General features: G+C 46.1%; 1 protein-coding gene across 20 annotated transcripts in view; it reads right to left on the bottom strand.

The window, feature by feature from the left end:
* UIMC1 (ubiquitin interaction motif containing 1) overlaps positions 1 to 19,834 on the bottom strand; it is a 117,886-nt gene that overhangs the window by 96,204 nt on the left and 1,848 nt on the right. The window contains exons 1-2 of one of the 20 annotated variants that reach the window (XR_010156804.1): positions 4,743 to 4,891; positions 3,819 to 3,914 (exon numbers count right to left, since the gene is read on the bottom strand). The exons of 3 other annotated variants lie outside the window; for them this stretch is intronic. Coding sequence is in view for 2 of the 17 variants with exons in the window: in XM_054684065.2 (XP_054540040.1) it covers positions 4,488 to 4,603 (116 nt within the window). In the remaining 15 variants the exon portion in view is untranslated. 20 annotated transcript variants of the gene reach the window in all.

Raw genomic sequence — 19,834 nt, forward strand, 5'->3', positions numbered from 1 at the left:
TACTAAAAAAAAAAAAAAAAAAAATTAGTGGGGCGAGGTAGCAGGCGCCCGCAGTCCCAGCTACTTGGGAGGCTGAGGCAGGAGAATGGCGTGAACCCGGGAGGCAGAGCTTGCAGTGAGCTGAGATCACACCACTGCACTCCAGCCTGGGCGACAGAGCGAGACTCTGTTTCCCAAAAAAAAAAAAAAAAAAAATCAGCCAGACATGGTGGCACATACCTGTAATCCCAGCTACTTGGGAGGCTGAGGCACGAGAATCGCTTGAACCCAGAAGGGAGAGGTTGCAGTGAGCCGAGAGCGCACCACTGCATTCCAGCCTGAGCAACAGTAAGACTGTCTCAAAAAAAAAAAAATCAGCTGGGCATAATGGCGTGCGCCTGTAGTCCCAGCTACTCAGAAGGCTGAGGAGAAGGGATCTCGAGCCCAGGAGTTCAAGGTTGTGGTGAGCTATGATTGCACCACTGCACTCCAGACTGGTGACAGTGAGACCTTTTCCCAAAAAAATAAAAATAAAAAATAAAACAATTAACCTCTGGTGATCCAAGTCAGAACATCGGTTACCTCTGGAGGGTACTGATTGGGAAAGATACAAGGCAGCCTTCTGAAAATGTTCCATACCTTGGTGGTACTTACACGGGTGTACACATTGAACTGTACAATTAAGATTGGTTCACTCTACTGTATATAAATGATATCTTAATAAAAAGTTTTTAAAAATAATAAATATGGCTGGGCACGGTGGCTCACGCCTGTAATCCCAGCACTTTGGGAGGCCCGAGGCAGGTGGATCACGAGGTCAGGAGATCGAGACCATCCTGGCTAACACGGTGAAACCCCATCTCTACTAAAAATACAAAGAATCAACCGGGCGTAGTGGCACGCGCCTGTAGTCCCAGCTACTTGAGAGGCTGAGGCAGGAGAATGGCGTGAACCCAGGAGGCGGAGCTTGCAGTGAGCGGAGATCGTGCCACTGCACTCCAGCTCAGGACAGAACGAGACTCTGTCTCAAAAATATAATAATAATAATAATAAATATTTGATGAGTGAATATTTCAATAAATCCTAAGAAACCAGAATATATCATTATGAGGAAACACAGGTTCAGAAAAGTAACTTGCCCAAACACAGTAGGCACTTGCACTTTTGTCTCCTGACATGAAAACTGGACTCCAATTTCCATGACTTATATCTCCTCTAACTAAAACTGCTGCTTGATACAGGATATGCACCTATATTTGCTGAGTGAATAAGGAGCACAAAGTGTATATTTAAATTATTAAATGCTATATATGCATTTAATGCACAGGATAAAATTAAAGGTAAAAAAAATTAAAGTGCCACGAAGCACTTTATCAACTAATTACAATGAGCTTATTTCTATAATTTTAAAAAATAGGTAAATGCATACCCACACACACACACACATATAAACACACACCCTTGATATTTTATTTCCCAGTTTATACTCAGTCTCAATTTGAGACAGGTGTGTAACAACAGAATTCAAACATACTTTGAGTAGTAATTGTAATATAAAAGGATATGGCTGAAAAAAGTTGTATGGAGGATATAAAACTTAAGGTAGGCCGGGCGTGGTGGTTCACACCTGTAATCCCAGCACTCTGGGAGGCCGAGGCAGGCGGATCACGAGGACAGGAGTTCAAGACCAGCCTGACCAACAGGGCGAAACCCCGTCTCTACTAAAAATACAAAAATTACCCAGGCATGGTGGTGCGCGCCAGTGATCCCAGCTACTCAGGAGGCTGAGGCAGGAGAATCACTTGAACCCGGGAAGCAGAGATTGCAGTGAGCCGAGACTGCGCCACTGCACTCCAGCTTGGGCGACAGAATGAGACTCTGTCTCAAAAACAAACAAACAAACAAAAAACTTAAGGTAATCCTTAAATCTAAGAGTATAGCATGAGTAGTACTTGGCAGCAGAGATGAGTATGGGGGAAGACTGGAGAAGTGTAATGCACTGGAAAAACCTCTCACACAGAGTAGTTTCCATCCTATTTAAATGTTTCCTGTACCGTGTGTGCACGTGTATTGTTACTGAGACAAGGCCTCCCTCTGTGATGGAGTGCAGTGGCATGATAATAGCTCACTGCAGCCTCAACTTCCCAGGATCAGGCAATTCTCCCACCAGAGCCTCCTGGGCAACTGGGACTACAGACATGTGCCAACAAGCCCAGCTAATTTTTTGTATTTTTTGTAGAGACTGGGTTTCACCACGTTATCCAAGCTGGTCTTGAGCTCCTGGGCGCAAGCAATTGCCCACCTCAGCCTCCCAAAGTGCTGGGATTACATGTACCATATATTTAAACCAATATGCTGAAATTTGATAGCAAACAAAGCTATACCACAAAATATATCTAATTTCTAAAAGGCATGTAAATAAATAAAAACCCAGCATAGAGACCACTGCAGGCTCAAGGTGGGTTTTCAAAGAATCACAGCAGATGATGGATCAATAAGAAGCATTAAGTACAGGCTCCCCACAGATACAAATTCCAAAATTTCCAGTGCTTCATGAGATTTAGCCACATTAAATTACTGTTTTCCACAGTAATTCTAAAAACGTAAATAAGAAAGGTCCCTGATCAGTTCATTTAAACAAGCAAGCCTGTATACAGTTCAACTACTTTTTTTTTTAAGTTACTACCCTTCAAGATGAAGAACTCACTAAAATAATGGTCTATCTTCACTTATTGAACTAAAGCTAAAATGAATTACCACTAACTGCCAATGAAGGAGGAATCAAGTCTGGATGCCAACAGCAGCTTCTTAATGACAATTAAGGAACAAAATGTCTCCAGAAAGATGCAGAAGCAGGACAGGTGCCCCAGTAATGAGACTTATTTATTTCACAGGTAACATTTTGGGCAGTGTCCTTGAAAACCCTCAATTTCAGATATTATTTGCCATTTTATTTCAGCACATCCATCGTCTTGATCTATCTGAAGAAAAATCACTGACAAGGTAATTTAAAATCTTGACAGTCTGGGTACCAAACTTGTCAAAATTGCTTTGAAAGCTTGGGGGCACAGGGACCTTAAGAACAATCCTTTATAAATGATTGACTTTTACCCCTAAATAGGTACCTAGCACTTTCTTTATTTGGAGACAAGGTCTTGCTCTGTCACCCAGGCTGGAGTGCAGTAGGGCAATCAGCCTCGACCTGGTCCAAAGGTCAAGCAAACCTCCTACCTCAGTTTCCCGAGAAGCTGGGAACCACAGGCACGCGCCACCACGCCCAGCTAATTTTTTTTTTTTTTTTTAATTTTGAGGGTTTTAAGAGACAGGGTCTCACTCTCTTACCCATGCTGAAGGGCAGTGGCACGATCATAGCTCACTTGCAGCCTCCACTTCCTGGGCTCACGGGATCCTCCTGCCTCAGCCACCTGAGTAGCTGAGACTATAGGCAGGCGCCACCACACTCTAATAATTTTTTTTATTTTTTGTAGAGACAGGGTCTCCTATGTTGCCCAGGCGGGTCTTGATACTCCTGGACTCAAGTGATTTTTCTGCCTCGGCCTCTCAAAGTGCTGGGAGTATAGGAGTGAGCCACCACGCCCGTCAACCAAGCGCTCTAATAACTAAATACAATGAACTTATTTCTGTAATTGTTGTAAAAAGGTAAATGCATACCTACACACGCATACATCCCTGATACTTCATTTTCCATTTTTTCAGTTTATATTCAGCCTCAATTTAGGACAAGTGTGTAACAATACAATCCAAACACTTTAGTATCTAGTATCACAACTCTGCGTCGTAGGTATTCAGATCACGATGTTCCACATGAGGAAACTTACGCAAACAGCTGATAAGCTGGTAAAGGGCTGAGAGTTGAAGCTGAATGTATCTGATTCCAAAAACACACTTTCATTCGACTACAAGGCACTGCCTCCCTTGACAGGAAAACAATAAAGACAGAAGCATAAACTTTTCACTTTTTCCGGGTGTCATTTCTATATCTCGGTGCGATGTAGTGATTAAATGAAAGAACACTGGAGTCCAGCTGCTGGGATTCAAATCCAGCTCCACTACTGCCCGGGACTCGCGCCCCGTTAACTGAGCGGCAGGGCACCAGCCCGCCGGCTGTGGCGCTCGAGAAGCCTGCGGCGCTGCCTAAGCACCTAGAAACGCGCCGGCCTTGCGGGGGCGAAAGCGTCTAGGACGACAGGGATCTCCAAGGAGAGCGCTGGGGGTTATTTTCGGGGCAAATAATTAGAGAAAACGAGGACCACACAACAAAATAGTAACCCGGCACAGGAAGGAGCGCAGGCCTGGCGCCCCGAGGCGTGAGGCGGCGCGGACCACGGCTGAGGGAGCTCGGCGCTCGCCCGACGCCCGGGAGGATGCAGGCCGCCCCCCAGGTGTGAAAGGGACCCGCCCGGCAACCGAAGGTGCAAAGCCCAACCTGGCGTTCCGAGAGGCCCTGCGTGGCGTCAGGGGAGACCCAACCCGCGTCCCGAACCCACCTCAAACTTGGGAAGGACCCAGCCCCGGCATCTGGAGAAGCCCAACCCGGCACCAGTAATGGCCGGTCCCGGCGTCCGGAATCCGCCCCGGAATCGGGAGGGTCCCAGCCCCGCATCCCGAGCCCACTTCGGCGTCCGGAGGGACCCACCCCCGACTTCGGCAAGGCCCGCCCCGGCGTCCGGAGCCCACCCCCGCGTCGCGAGGGACACACCCCGGCATCAGGAAGGGCCGCCCCGGCGTCGGGAGAGGCCTACCTTGGCGTCGGGAAGCGCCCCTCCCGGAGAGTAGCGGGCCGCGGACCCGCTGAGGAAGAAAAGGAGGCAGGGAGGGGCGGGCGGAGCTGTGCGCAGGCGGCGGGTACTCACTCGCTGGCGCGGGCCGCTCTGTAGCCCTTCTCCGGGTTGCTGGGGGTCGCGAGCCGCCACACGTTGGGAGCGCGGGGGGAAGGGGACGGGCGCGCGCGTCCGATGCCAGAGACACGCTCTCGGGGCGGGCGCAGGCGCGGCGAGCGGAGACTTAACCAACCCCCGCCGCGGGGGAGCCATCCGGGACGTACCAACTGCGCGGGAGGCGCTGACCGCCCGTGAGCCGGCTCGCGCCTTGCGCGGTCTCAGTTGCTTGCGCTTTGGGGGAAAGCAAGGAGTAACAACAGACTCAGAGATAGCTGTGGGGCAAAATGTATAGAACGGCCACTTTTGAGGACAATTCCGTGTGATGAAATTTAAAATGTCCATTTTATGACCCAGCAATTTCACGTCTAGAAAAATACGGAAATGCTGGGTGCGATGGCTCACGCCTGTAATCCCAGCGCTTTGGGAGGCAGAGGCGGGCGGATTACCTGAGGTCGGGAGTTCGAGACCAGCCTGGTCAAGATAGAGAAACCCCTTCTGTACTAAAATACAAAAATTAGCCAGGCGTGGTGGCGCGTGCCTGTAATAACAGCTACGCGGGAGCCTGAGGCAGGAGAATCGCTTGAATCCGGGAGGCGGAGGATGCAGTGAGCCCAGGTCACTGCCACTGCACTCCAGCCTGGGCAACAGAGCGAGACTCCGTCTCAAAAAAAAAAAAAAAGGGAAAGAAAGAAAAGAAAAATACAGACACTCCTACAGGTGTGCACAAGACATGTTCAACGAGGCCAGCTTCCTGGCAGAAAATGTGAACAGCAGAAATGTCCAATAAGACTCGCATAAATAAAACACCAAATGTCCCTACAGTGATATACTACAACAAATAAAACAAAGGAATCCTATATGTGTCAACATTTGCTAGGTCACAACTACTTAAGTTATTGAAATAGCAACATGCCAACAAATATGTACACTGTGAAATGATTTATATAAATTTAAAAATAGGTAAATTAGAACAGTATATACTGTTTACAAAAAATCTATGTGTGTAAAAGTATATAAGATGAACTAGATGGATACCATGGTAATGGTAAAGGGGTGAAAGAAGGAGAAGCGGAAAATGTGGGGAGAAGCAAACAGGACTTCAGATAGATCTGTCATGATTTCTATTAAAAAGAAAGACCTGGCCAGGCGTGGTGGATCACGCCTGTAATCCCAGCACTTTGGGGGGCCGAGGCAGGCAGATCACTTGAGGTCAGGAGTTAGAGACTAGCCTGACCAACATGGTGAAACCCCATCTCCACTAAAAATACAAAAATTAGCTTGGCGTGGTGGTACATGCCAGTAATCCCAGCTATTCGGGAGGCTGAGGCAGGAAAATCGCTTGAACCTGGGAGGCAGAGGTTGCAGTGAGCCGAGATCACACCACTGCACTCCAGCCTGGGTGACAGAGTGAGACTCTGTCTCAAAAAAAAAAAAAAAAAAAAAAAAAGAGCGAGACCTAAAAATAAACATAAGAAAATGTTAACAGTAGGGTAATCGAACGTGAACTACAGGCACATTATTCTTAATACTTTTCTGTAATATTTACATTCTGGAATGCCTTTGCCCTATCTCCCCCATGCCACCTACCTCCAACTGATCCTCCAAAACCCACCTGAACCATTTCTTCCACTGCTTCCTCGAACCTCAGTTCATTTCTCCTGCATCCTTCCTCAGCTGCTGGGACATTCGATCTCCCACAGTATACTACAATTCTTTGCTCTATGAGTCTATATCTCTTCTATAAGACTTGTGAGCTCTATGAAGACATGATCCATGTAATCCTCACAAGTAGCAATGGGCCTGTCCTAAAGCAAACACTCAAAAAATGTTGATTGAATTGAATTGAGGAGTGGGGAGATCAGAAAAGGTTTCAGTGCAGGGCCAAAAAGATCCTTTTAGGGCATCTTACTTCAGGGAAGACTATTGATGCATTGGTGGTGGCAGCCATTCTGCAAACCTGAGGACAGACAGCCTATGGCAGGCAGCCTGTAAGATGGCCCTAGATCCCACAGGCTGGCAACCACACTCTTGTGTAATCTCTCTTCTTGAGTGTGGGCTATGCTTAATAACTCACTTCTAAACAATAGAATAAGGCAGAATTGATGGCATGTCATTTCCAAGAGTGGGTGATAAAAACTCTGTGGCTTCCTTCTTGGGTACTATCTCAAGTTCTCAATTTGCTCACTCAGGCCAAATGCTATACTGTGAGAAATAGCCATATGGAAAGACTCACAGGGCAACAGCTTGATCACATCTTAGGACAGACCTTAAGCCAAAGACCTGTCTAAGCTGTGTCCCAACTCGTGACCTATGAAAGCTATGTTTATGGTTTTTTGGTGTTTTTTTTTTTTTAAAGGTCTCACTCTGTCACCCATACTGGAGTGCAGTGGTGTCATCACGGCTCACTGCAGCTTCAAACTCCTGAGCTCAAGCTATCCTCCCACCTTAGCTTCCCAAGTAGCTGGGACTACAGGTGCGTGCCACCGTGGCTAGCTATTTTTTCGTTGTTTTTTTGTGGAGACGGAGTCTCATTATGTGCCCAGGCTGGTCTCAAACTCCTGGGCACAAGTGATCCTTCCACCTCAGCCTCCCAAAGTGCTGGGATTACAGGCATAAGCCACTGCACCTGGCCTATGTTTTAAGCCGCTAAGTTTTGGGGTAATTTGTTATATAACAACATATAATTATTTCAGAGCTTAGAAGAGAGGAAAAAAAAAAACAGAAAATAGCAGAGTTAGGACCCTAATCATATATACCTGGCAACCGTTCAACTTCTGGGTTTTCTATGATGTGAAATAATAAGTTTCCTTAATATTTACACCATTATGAGTCATGTTTTTCTGTTACCTGAAGTAGACAACATCCTAATTGATATAAAACTAAATGTCCATCATAAGAGAATGATGTATTATATAGTATATTCATAGAATAACATACAACAATTAAGAAATGAAAAACTAAATAAAATAAATGAAACACACTTTGGGAGGCTGAGGTGGGTGGATCACTTGAGCCCAGGAGTTCAAGATCAGCCTGGGCAACACAGTGAGACTTTGTCTCTACTAAAAATAAAAACAGGCCTAGCACGGTGACTCACACCTATAATCCCAGCATTTTGGGAGGCCGAGGCGGGTGGATCACTTGAGGTCAGGAGTTCGAGACCAGTCTGGTCAACATGGCGAAACCCCGTCTCTACTAAAAATACAAAAATTAGCCGGGCGTGGTGGCACGCGCCAGTAAGTCCCAGCTACTCGAGAGGCTGAGGCAGGAGAATTGCTTGAACTCCAACCTGGGTGACAGAGTGAGACTCCATCTCAAAAAATTAAATTAAATTTAAAAATAAAAAATTATACAGATGCCGTGTGGCCAGAAAAAAAAAATAAGCAAACAAGTAGCCGCATGTGGTGGTGTGTGTCTGTAGTCCCAGCTACTCTAGAGGCCAAGGCAGGAGGATCTGTTGAGCCCCGGAGTTCCAGGTTGCAGTGAGCTATGATCGCACCACTGCACTCTAAACTGAGTGACAGAGTGAGACCCTGTCTCAGAAAAAAGAAATGAAACAGATCTACATGTATCATCATGCATAGACCTCAATACATGATATTAATTTTAAGAACCAAGTGGCAGGATAATGTAAGGTCCATGAGAATAGAAACTTTATTTTGTGTATTGCTGTGTCGTCAAAATTAGAACAATGCCTAGCACAGAGTAAAGAAGGATGAATGATATGCTCATTGTGATGCCATTTACATAAACACACATGTTCTTATGCAAATAATACCACATGTTTTTGAATGTAGTAAATATATCTAAAAGTATTTCCATAGGCCTAGGAAGATACAGGGATATATAATAAACACATAATAGAGGATACTTTTTTTTTTGAGACAAAATCTCACTCTGTTGCCCAGGCTGGAGTGCAATGGCATGATCTGCCTCCTGGGTTCAAGCGATTCTCCTGCCTCAGCCTCCTGAGTAGCTGGGATTACAGGCGTGTGCCACCGCACCTGGCTAATTTTTTGTATTTTTAGTAGAGATTGGGTTTCACCATGTTGGCCAAGCTGGTCTTGAACTCCTGACCTCAGGTAAGCCGCCTGCCTCGGCCTCCCAAAGTGAGCAACTGGGTCCGGCCAGAGGATACTTTTCAAAAGGGAGCTGGAGGTACAAAATTGGGAGTGGACAAAAGGAACCTTAATATATCTGTAATGCTCTGATTTTATTTTAAGAACCACTACTGGGCCAAGTGTGGTGACTTATGCCTGTTATCCCTGTACTTTGGGAGGCAAAGGTGGGGAGATCACTTGAGCTCAGGAGTTCGAGACCAGCCTGGGCAATATGGCAAAACCCCATCTCTACAAAAAATACAAAAATTAGCTGGACTTGGGCTTGCACCTGTAGTCCCAGCTACTCGGGAGGCTGAGGTGGGAGGACAGCTTGAGCCCAGGAGGCAGAGGTTGCAGTGAGCCACCAAGGTTGTTCCACTGCACTCCAGCCTGGGTGACAAAGCAAGACCCTGTCACAAAAAAAAAAAAAAAAAAGAAGAAAAGAAAAAAAGAACTACTACTGTGTAATTAAAAATGAATAAACTATAAGCTGGGCACAGTGATACACACCAGTAGTCCCAGCTACTCAGGAGACTGAGGTGAGAGGATTACTTGAGCCCAGGAGTTCAAGGATGTAGTACACTATAATCATGCCTTTGAATAGCCACTGTACTCCAGCCTGGGCAACATAGTGAGACTACATCTCTATAAAAAAATTTAAAATTTAGCTGGCTATGGTGGTGTGCACCTATAATCCCAGCTACTCAGGAGGCTAAGATGGGAGGATCCCTTGACCCCAGGAGTTCCAGGCTGCAGTGAGCTATGATTGAGCCACTGTACTCCAGCCTAGGCAATAGAGTGAGACTTTGTCTTTAAAAAATAATAATAATAATAAACTCTTAGAAGAAAACATATGGGAAAATCTTCATGACCTTAGATTTGGCAATAATATATTGAATATGACATCAAAAGCACAGGCAACACGATGAAAAGAGTTCTGGAGATGTGTTGCGGGAAGTCAGGGACCCTGAACGGAAGGACCAGCTGGAGCCGTGGCAGAGGAACATAAATTGTGAAGATTTAACTTTTTTTTTTTTTTTGAGACGGAATCTCGCTCTGTCGCCCAGGCTGGAGTGCAGTGGCACAATCTCGGCTCACCACAAGCTCTGCCTCCTGGGTTCACGCCATTCTCCTGCCTCAGCCTCCCGAGTAGCTGGGATTACAGGCGCCCGCCACCACGCCCAGCTAATTTTTTGTATTTTTAGTAGAGATGGGATTTCACCGTGTTAGACAGGATAGTCTCGATCTCCTGACCTCATGATCCGCCCGTCTTGGCCTCCCAAAGTGCTGGGATTACTGGCGTGAGCCACCGCGCCCTGCTAGGGAGATTTTCTATACCCTGGTGACTGGCATCCAAATCTGTTTTTCCTGTCCTGGTTCCTAGCATCGAATCTCAATTGCCTACTTGACTTTTCCACCTGTATGTCCCACATAAAGTTAAAACCCAGAACATTCACAACCAAATTTATGATCTTCCCCTCAAAATCTGTATATTTAACACATTATTTATCTCTCTTAGTGACATTACTATCCACTCTTTCCCTCAAGCTATAAGCCTCCTAGACCACCACCACAAAGCCCCTCTCCCCACAGATTCAATGGGTCATGGAGTCTTACTGACTTCGAAACTGACTTCAGGGCCAGGCGCAGTGTCTCACACCTGCAATCCCAGCACTTTGGGAGGCTGGGTGGATCACTTGAGGCCAGGGGTTCGTGACCAGCCTGGCCAACATGGAGAAACGTTGTCTCTACTAAAAATATGAAAACTAGCCAGGCGCAGTTGCAGGCACCTGTAATCCCAACTACTCGGGAGGCTGAGGCAAGAGAATCACTTGAACCCAGGAGGTGGAGGTTGCAATGAGCTGAGATCATGCCACTGCACTCCAGCCTGGGTGACAGAGCTAGACCCTGTCTAAAAAAAAGAACCCAAAAACCACACAAAAAGAAACCACACTGAATCAATGAAAAAAATAAATTATTCCATAATGATATTCAAAAAAGTAAAAACTCATTTGTGCCCATTCAAAGTAGATGTTTAAACAAGCTCTTACCTTAAAAATCAGTAAGGCAGGAGGATTACTTATGGCCAGGAGTTCCAGACCAGCCTGGGCAACATTGTGAGACCCCCATCTCTACAAAAAATGAATAATAAAACTAGCCAGGCTTGGTAGTATGTGCCTATAGTCCTAGCTACTTTGGAGGCTCAGGCAGGAGGATTGCTTGAGCCATGGAGTTTAAGGCTGCAATGAGCTATGATCTTACTATTGCACTCTAGCCTGGGTGACAGAGGGAGATCTTGTATCAAAAAAAAAAAAAAAAAAAAAAAAAGGGCCAGGCACAGTGGTTCATGCCCATAATCTTAGCACTTTGGGAGGCTGGGTGGATCAGCTGAGGTCAGGAGTTCAAGACCAGCCTGGCCCACATGGCTCTACTAAAAATACATAAATTAGCCGGGCTTGGTGGTACACATCTGTAATCCCAGCTACTTGGAAGGCTGAGGCAGGAGAATCGCTTGAACCCAGGAGGCGGAGGTTGCAGTGAGCTGAGATCATGCCACAGCACTCTAGCCTGGACAACAGAGCAAGACTGCATCCAAACACACACACACACACACACACACACACACACACACACACACACACACACGTACTTTCTGATCATAAGGGAGGAAACTTATTTACATAATGGAAGGTTTAAACTACCATTACCCTAATCCAGTGGTCAATTTAGCTTCACTTGGCGAATTAATCAGATATGATGTTATTATGTTCTTCAGATGCTACGCAACATGAATCATGCAACATCTCCAAAGACGTATTCTAGCCAAAATATTTGACTTAAATACACCAAGTGTTTAGATATAACTTCCAGTTAAAGGAAACGCAGCCAATAGAGATACAAGCTAAAAACCACAAGGAAAAAAGCAACCAATGCTTCTCAAACTACAGCACTTACACTATGATTTATTACAGCCAAAGGATACAAAGCAAAATCAGCACCTGGGATGAAGTCCAAAGGAAACTGGGCACAAGTTTCAAGAGTACCTTCCCAGTGGAGTCACTTAATTCCTCCAGCATCTCATTGTGACAACATTTGTGAAGTGGTATCTACCAGGGAAACTTGCCTGAGCCTAGGAATCCAGGGTTTTATCAGGGGTCAGTTACACAGGCTGCCTAGCTTACCACTCTGCCTAGTGCAAACCAAAATTTCACACTCCCAGAAGGAAAGGAGATGTTCAGCATAAACTATATTGTTTGCACAAACAGTTTAGACTCAGTGAGCCACTTTTTTCTTTTTTTTTTTCAGACAGAGTTTCGCTCTTGTTGCCCAAGCTAGAGTGCAATCTCAGCTCACTGCAACCTCCACCTCCCCGGTTCAAGCGATTCTCCTGCCTCAGCCTCCCAAGTAGCTGGGATTACAGGCGTGCAACACCATGCCCGGCTGATTTTTTGTATTTTTAGTAGAGACAGGGTTTCACTATGTTGGCCTGGCTGGTCTCGAACTCCTGATCTCAGGCAATCCACCTACCTCGGCCTCCCAAAGTGCTAGGATTATAGGCATGAGCCACTGCGCCCAGCTGCAGTGAGCCACTTTTATATGGAATTTGGAAACACTTCTGAAATCCAAGTTCCCAGATGCCAGCCAAAAGCCAAACTTGAGAGCAGACCTTTCAAAGGTCTACTATAGCCTCAAACCTACTATGTTAATTCTTTTCTGCACAATATGTAATGCTGTGGTTGAAACTTGGGGTGGAAGTTGAATGAGTTTGTCAAATGGACAACAGGAGATGGTAGAAGGACATTAAAGGTAATGTTGGAAGGCTGAGGCAGGAGAATCGCTTGAACCTGGGAGGGCAGAGGTTGCAGTGAGGTGAAATCACAGCACTTCACTCCAGCCTGGGTGAAAGAGCGTTAACTCCATCTCAATAAATAAATAAATAAATAAAGGCAATGGGAATAGAATGAATAAAGGCAAAGGGGTGTGAAAGGATTCTCCAGTTGGAGAACCTATCACAGTGCTAAAGTTCATCCAGCAGGGCTTGGTACTTGAGAGAGTATTGGAAGTGGGTGGAAAAGGAAGTAGAATATACTGGGTCTCTTATACCACGTGACATTTTAACTTTATCCGGTAAGCAACAAGAAGCCATTGAAGTACTGCAGGTAAGAAAGGAGTATAGACCCGGCACGGTGGCTCACGCCTGTAATCCCAGCACTTTGGGAGGCCAAGGAGAGCAGATCACCTGAGGTCAGGAGTTTGAGACCGGCCTGACAAACATGGTGAAACCTCGTCTCTACTAAAAAATACAAAAATTAGCCAGGTGTGGTGATGCATGCCTGTAATCCCAGCTACTTGGGAGGCTGAGGCAGGAGAATCACTTGAACCTGGGAGGCAGGGGTTGCAGTGAGCCAAGATTGCACCATTGCCCTCCAGCCTGGGCAACAAGAGCAAAATTCCATCCAGAAAAAGAAAAAAGAAAAAGAAAGGAGTATAGTTCAGTGCCTAGCACATTGTGGGCCTTAAATAAAACCTGATGATTTGATGTTACTCAAACTATTTACCAGTTCAAGGTCTATGCAGATTCCTTGGCAACACTCTACAGGTGACAGAGTGTCGTTGGATCATCTTAGGCCAGTCTACATCTTCTTGGATGCATTAAACTAGACTGAATTCCCCTGAACCGTAATCAAATGCACAAATTAGTGATTGAAACTGGTTCTAGAAATCATGGAGAAAAGTGAGACTTATTTAGAAAGAGACAGTGTCTTGCTCTGTAGCCCAGGTTGGACTGCAGTGGGACAATCATAGCTCACTGCAGCCTCAACCTCCCAGGCTCAAGTGAGCCTCCCTGCTCAGCCTCCCGAGTAGCTGGGACCACAGGCATATAACACTACACCCGGCTAATTTTTTTATTTTTTGTAGAGATGGGGTTTTGTCATGTTGCCCAGGCTGGTCTCGAACTCCTGGGCTCAAGTGATCCTCCCACCTCAGCCTCTCAAAGTCCTGGGATTACAGGCATGAGCCACTGTGTCCAGCCAAAGAGTGGGATTTAGCTGATAGTGTTCACGCAGATGGGAACTAGAACTTAACATCAGTATGTTAAATTATCAGAAAAATATAGCTTTTGGAATAAACTACATAGCTACCATTTACTATGTGCCAAGCAATGTGCTAAGTAGTTTACGGAGATTATATTAGTTAATCTTCACAACAACCATTTGAGGTGGGTATCATCTCCTCATTTTACAGATGGAGAAGCAGCCTCACAAATGTTAAGGAATTTACCTAAGATCACATAACTCATGCATGCAGAATGGAGCAATACATGTCAAGTTAAGTACCACACAGCGTTAACTGCTCAATTCTCAGAGATTTGTGGTTAATCCCCAGCCTGCTTGCCTCAGACATTGTCAGGGTTCAAGATATGATAGCTATCTGTTGCAGCTGGACTCTCTTCCTGATATGGCTCTGGACATACATCCCTCCAGCTCCAAGGGTGGCCCAGCGGGGCATGTAGAGTGGCTGGAATTCCCAAACTGTCACTGCAGTGATAAGGAGGAGCAACCTTATCTGTTTACTCTAACATGCTATACAGATATGCTCATTTTCTATGTGGACTATAATGGAGAAAAGGCTGGAAAGCATTACTTGACTCTAACCCAGTATTCCTCCTTTCCCTCCTTCTCAAAATCCTCTGTAAATCCCAGTCTGTGATCAACAGACTCCCCTCTGCCCTCAATCTGTCCTTAGAAAGTCTCTAAATTAAAACCTGGCATCCCCTGAAGACACTGCTTCCCTGCATCCCTAAAGATACTATAAAATTAGGCCAGGCATGGTGGCTCACACTTGTAATCCCAGCACTTTGGGAGGCTGAGACAGGCAGATCACTTGAGGTCAAGAGTTCGAGACCAGTTTGGCCAACATGGTGAAACCCTGTCTCTACCTAAAATAAAAAAATTAGCCAGACGTGGTGGCGCACATCTGTAATCCCAGCTACTCAGGCAGCTGAGACAGAATCACTTGAACCCGGGAGGCTGAGGGTGCAGTGAGCCGAGACCACGCTACCACACTCCAGTCTGGGTGACAGAAGAAGACTCCATCTCAAAAAAGAAAAAAAGAGGCAGGACGCGGTGGCTCATGCCCATAATCCCACCACTTTGGGAGGCCAAGGTGGGGGGATCACCTGAAGACAGGAGTTCAAGACCAGCCTGACCAACATGGTGAAACCCTGTCTCTACTAAAAATACAAAATTAGCCAGGCATGGTGGCTGGCTCCTGTAATCCCAGCTACTCAGGAGGTTGAGGCAGGAGAATCGCTTGAACCTGGGAGGCGGAGGTTGCAGTGAGCTGAGATCATGTAATTGCCCTCCAACCTGGATGACAGAGCAAGACTCCATCTCAAAAACAAAACAAAACCAAACAAACAAAATACTATAAAATTATCCAGGCTGGGCACGGTGGCTCATGCCTGTAATTCCAGAACTTTGGGAGGCTGAGGCGGGCGGATCACGAGGTCAAAAGATTGAGACCATCCTGGCCAACATGGTGAAACCCCCCTCTACTAAAAATACAAAAAAATTAGCTGGGTGTGGTGGCACGCACCTCTAGTCCCAGCTACTCAGAAAGCTGAGGCAGGAGAATCGCTTGAACCTGGGAGGCAGAGGTTGCAGTCAGCCGAGGTTGCAGTGAGCCGAGATCTTACCACTGCACTCATGCCACCGCACTCCAGCCTGGCAACAGAGCGACACTCCGTCTCAAAAAAGAAAATTATCCAGTAGGCCGGGCGCGGTGGCTCATGCCTGTAATCCCAGAACTTTGGGAGGCCGAGGCAGGTGGATCACCTGAGGTCAGGAGTTCAAGACCACCCTGGCCAACATGGTGAAACCCCGTCTCTACTAAAATTACAAAAAATAGCCAGGCATGGTGGCGGGTGCCTCTAGTCCCAGCTACTCAGGAGGCTGAGGCAGGAGAATCGCTTGAACCCGGGAGGCAGAGGTTGCAGTGAGCTGAGATTGCGCCATTGCACTCCAGCCTGGGTGACAAGTGTGAAACTCTGTCGAAATAATGAAATGAAATGAAATGAAATATGAAATGAAATGAAATAAAGAAGCCTGAGAAGTGGACTAGGATTGCAGCAAAGATGTGCCCCTGGGCCTCTGCTGGGCTTGGTAGTTCCACAGTTCTCCTCAAGAGCACCCCTTCTGTTCTGGACCAATCTCAGATTCTGATTCAAACAACATTTCTTTACATCCTGTTAGTAAAAGCTCATCTGTGGCCACCTCTAATAGTTTGAGATGTGTTCTTAGAGATGAGAAATAAAAAGACTATTAGGAGGTAACTCAGATACCATTCTGATCCCCACGTGGTAGATTCATTGTCCCACCCCATCCATACTAGCCCACTAGCCTTGGCTGTCATCTCTCTCTCTTTTTTTATTTTTTTGAGATGGAGTCTTGCTCTTCTTGCCCAGGCTGGAGTACAGTGGCGCAATCTCGGTTCACTGCAACCTCCGTCTCCTGGGTTCAAGCAATTCTCCTGCCTCTGCCTCCTGAGTAGCTGGGATTACAGGCTCCTGCCACCATGCCTAGCTAATTTTTGTATTTTTTAGTAGAGACGGGGTTTCACCGTTTGAACTCCTGTCCTCAGGTGATCCGCCCACTTGGCCTCCCAAAGTGCTATGATTACAGGCGTGAGCCACCACGCTGGCCTTTTTTTTTTTTTTTTTTTTTTTTGAGACAGGGTCTTGCTGTGTCACCCAGGTGGTAGTGCAGTGGTACAACAGCTCACTGCAGGCTCAAGCGATCCTCTCACCTCAGCCTCCTGAGTAGCTGGGACCAAAGGCACACACCACCACACCCAGCTAATTTTTTTAATTTTGTAGAGATAGGGTCTTGCCATGTTGCCCATGATGGTCTTGAACTCCTGGGGTCAAGCAATCCTCCTGCCTCAGCCTTCCAAAGTGCTGGGATTACAGGTATGAGCCACTGTGCCCAGCCTAGTCATTATCTCTGTTATAGCAGTTAAAACACACTCTCTGATATTACATACTCAGTAGATACTTTTATGTCTGTCACTAGATTAGACATACTAGAGTTAGAAAAACTAGAGTTTAAGGCTGGGCGTGGTGGCTCACACTGGTAATCCCAGCACTTTGGGAGGCCAAGGCGGTCAGACCACATGAGATCAGGAGTTCAAGATCAGCTTGGCCAACATGGTAAAATCCTGTCTCTAATAAAAATACAAAAATTAGCTTGGTGTGGTGGTGCACACCTGTAGTCCTAGCTACTTAGGAGGCTGAGGCGGAGAATTGTTTGAACCTGGGAGGCGGAGGTTGCAGTGAGCCGAGATCGCACCACTGCACTCCAGCCTGGGTGACAGAGTGAGACTCTGTCTCAAAAAAAAAAAAAAAAAGAAAAGAAAGAAAAACTAGAGTTGAATCTCTTTGAGAGCAAGAACTATATCTTAAGCACTATAGTTTCATTTGCACATGCACACACATGCACATACAGAGTCAGTATTTAAGCAACTGAAATGTATGCTGAACTGTAGCCAGTTCCCGTCCCTTAGCAAAGCCATTTCCCTGGGATTGTTCATCTCCCATGGCAACAATACACAGTAGGATGTGTTGGAAAATGGTTCTCATTTTCCACAAGGAGGAAATAAAAAGCCAGCCCAACAAATATAAGGCATCACCTGCACTGCCAGGTCCTAGCAAGGAGTCCAGGCGTGGGCCATTCTTGGAAGCACTCACACAAAGACAAAATAGAAAACTGGTGACAATGAAGGCTGTTCAGACCCTCAGCAGGGTAGCTCAGGACTCTGCCTCCATGGCACAGGGGATGAACCCTGACAGCACTCATTGGAGAATAAATGGACATTATTTTGAGCATGTAATTGGATTGGAGGTTGTTTTCCAATAATATGCAAAGCAACTTACATACTCCACTCCCAGTATTTGTTACATAGTATTAAAAATATCCTTGTGGGTTCTGCGACTTCGACAAAAATCCCCTGTATCCCTTGGATTATCCCTGAATAACTTATGCTATGCAAGTGTAAGTAACTAGAACTCTTAAGATAAATAAGTAGTTTGCGACCATCCTGGCTAACATAGTGAGACCCCGTCTCTAAAAGTAAATAAATAAATAAAAAGAGAATAAATAATGTGTAGTCACTGGCTTTTAGGCTGGTCATCTGGTTTTGGCAAAAGGACATAGATTTGCAATCTAAGGACCAGTGTTCAAGCATGGGCTCGTACCTAACTAGCTGTGTGATCTTCACAAAACCTTTACCTTTCCTAGTCTGTTTCTTTATCATCACTTATGAAGAAATCCCTCACAGAAACCACCCTGAGGATTAAATGCTATAATGTAGGTGCTTTGCAAACTGTAAAGCACTGCCCTGGGCTGGGTGTGTGGTTCACACCAGGAATCCCAGCACTTTGGGAGGCTGAGGCAGGAGGATCGCTTGAGCTCAGGAGTTTGAGACCAGCCTGGGCAATATAGGGAAACCCTGTCTCTACAAAAAAAAAATTTTTTTTAATTAGCTGGGCATGTTGGTGTCCACCTGTAGTCCTTGCTACTCAGGAGGCTGAGGCTGGAGGATCACTTGAGTGTGGGAGTTCAAGGTTACAGTGAGCTATGATCATACCACGCACTAGTGAGACCCTGTCTCGAAAAAAAAAAAAAAAATTGTAGGCTGGGTGTGGTAGCTCATGCCTGTAATCCCAGCACTTTAGGAGGCCAAGGCGGGCAGATCACCTGAGGCCAGGAGTTCAAGACCAGCCTGGCCAACAAGATGAAACCCCGTCTCTACTAAAAATAGAAAACATAGCTGGGTATGTTGATGGATGTCTGTAATCCCAGCTACTCAGGAGGCTGAGGCAGGAGAATTGCTTGAACCCAGGAGGTGGAGGTTGCAGTGAACTGAGATCGTGCCACTGCACTCCAGCCTGGGAAACAGAGACTCCGTCTATAAAAAAAAAAAAAAAAAAAAAAACTTGTAAAACACTGGCCAAACATCAGTCACCTACTGTACTGGAAGCTTGGAAGCTCTAGGGCCTGAGGCCTGACATAGAGCTGGTGCTCAATATTTGTAGTATAAATAAGGAAATACTTGTAGTATAAATGACTAAATTACACCAATGAGCTATATGATCTCAAGCAAGAATAATTCATATCTGTCTCTCTTTGGCCTCCTCTGATATTACTTTCCTCCTTGTTCACTGGGCTCCAGCCATGCTGTCGTTTTTCCTGTTCCTCCAACACATCATGCTCTCTCCTGCCTCAGGGCCTTTGTACCTGCTGTTCTCTCTGCTAGAACACTCTTGCCCAGCTCTTTGCATGGCTACGCCTTCTCATTAATCAGGTCTTAGCTCAAATGTCATTTTCCCAGAGGCTTCCCCTGATGCCACCCTGATTAATGTTCCTAACACATCATTCACCTGAGATGCAATCCTGTTTTATCTTCTCCTTAGCACTTATTACTGTTAACTTTTTTTTTTTTTTGAGATGGAGTCTCGCTCTGTTGCCCAGGATGGAGTGCAGTGGCAAGATCTCGGCTCACTGCAAGCTCCGCCTCCTGGGTTCACACCATTCTCCTGCCTCAGCCTCCCGAGTAGCTGGGACTACAGGCACCCGCCATCACGCCCGGCTAATTTTTTTGTATTTTTAGTAGAAACGGGGTTTCACCGTGTTAGCCAGGATGGTCTTGATCTTCTGACCTCGTGATCCACCTGCCTCGGCCTCCCAAAGTGCTGGATTACAGGCATGAGCCACCGCGCCAGGCCTACTGTTAACTTTCTTATTGTACTCTCCTCCACTACAATAAAAAATACTTTACTACAGCTTCCCTGTC

Source organism: Pan troglodytes, chromosome 4, assembly GCF_028858775.2.
Source record: "Pan troglodytes isolate AG18354 chromosome 4, NHGRI_mPanTro3-v2.0_pri, whole genome shotgun sequence".
Lineage (NCBI taxonomy): Eukaryota > Metazoa > Chordata > Mammalia > Primates > Hominidae > Pan > Pan troglodytes.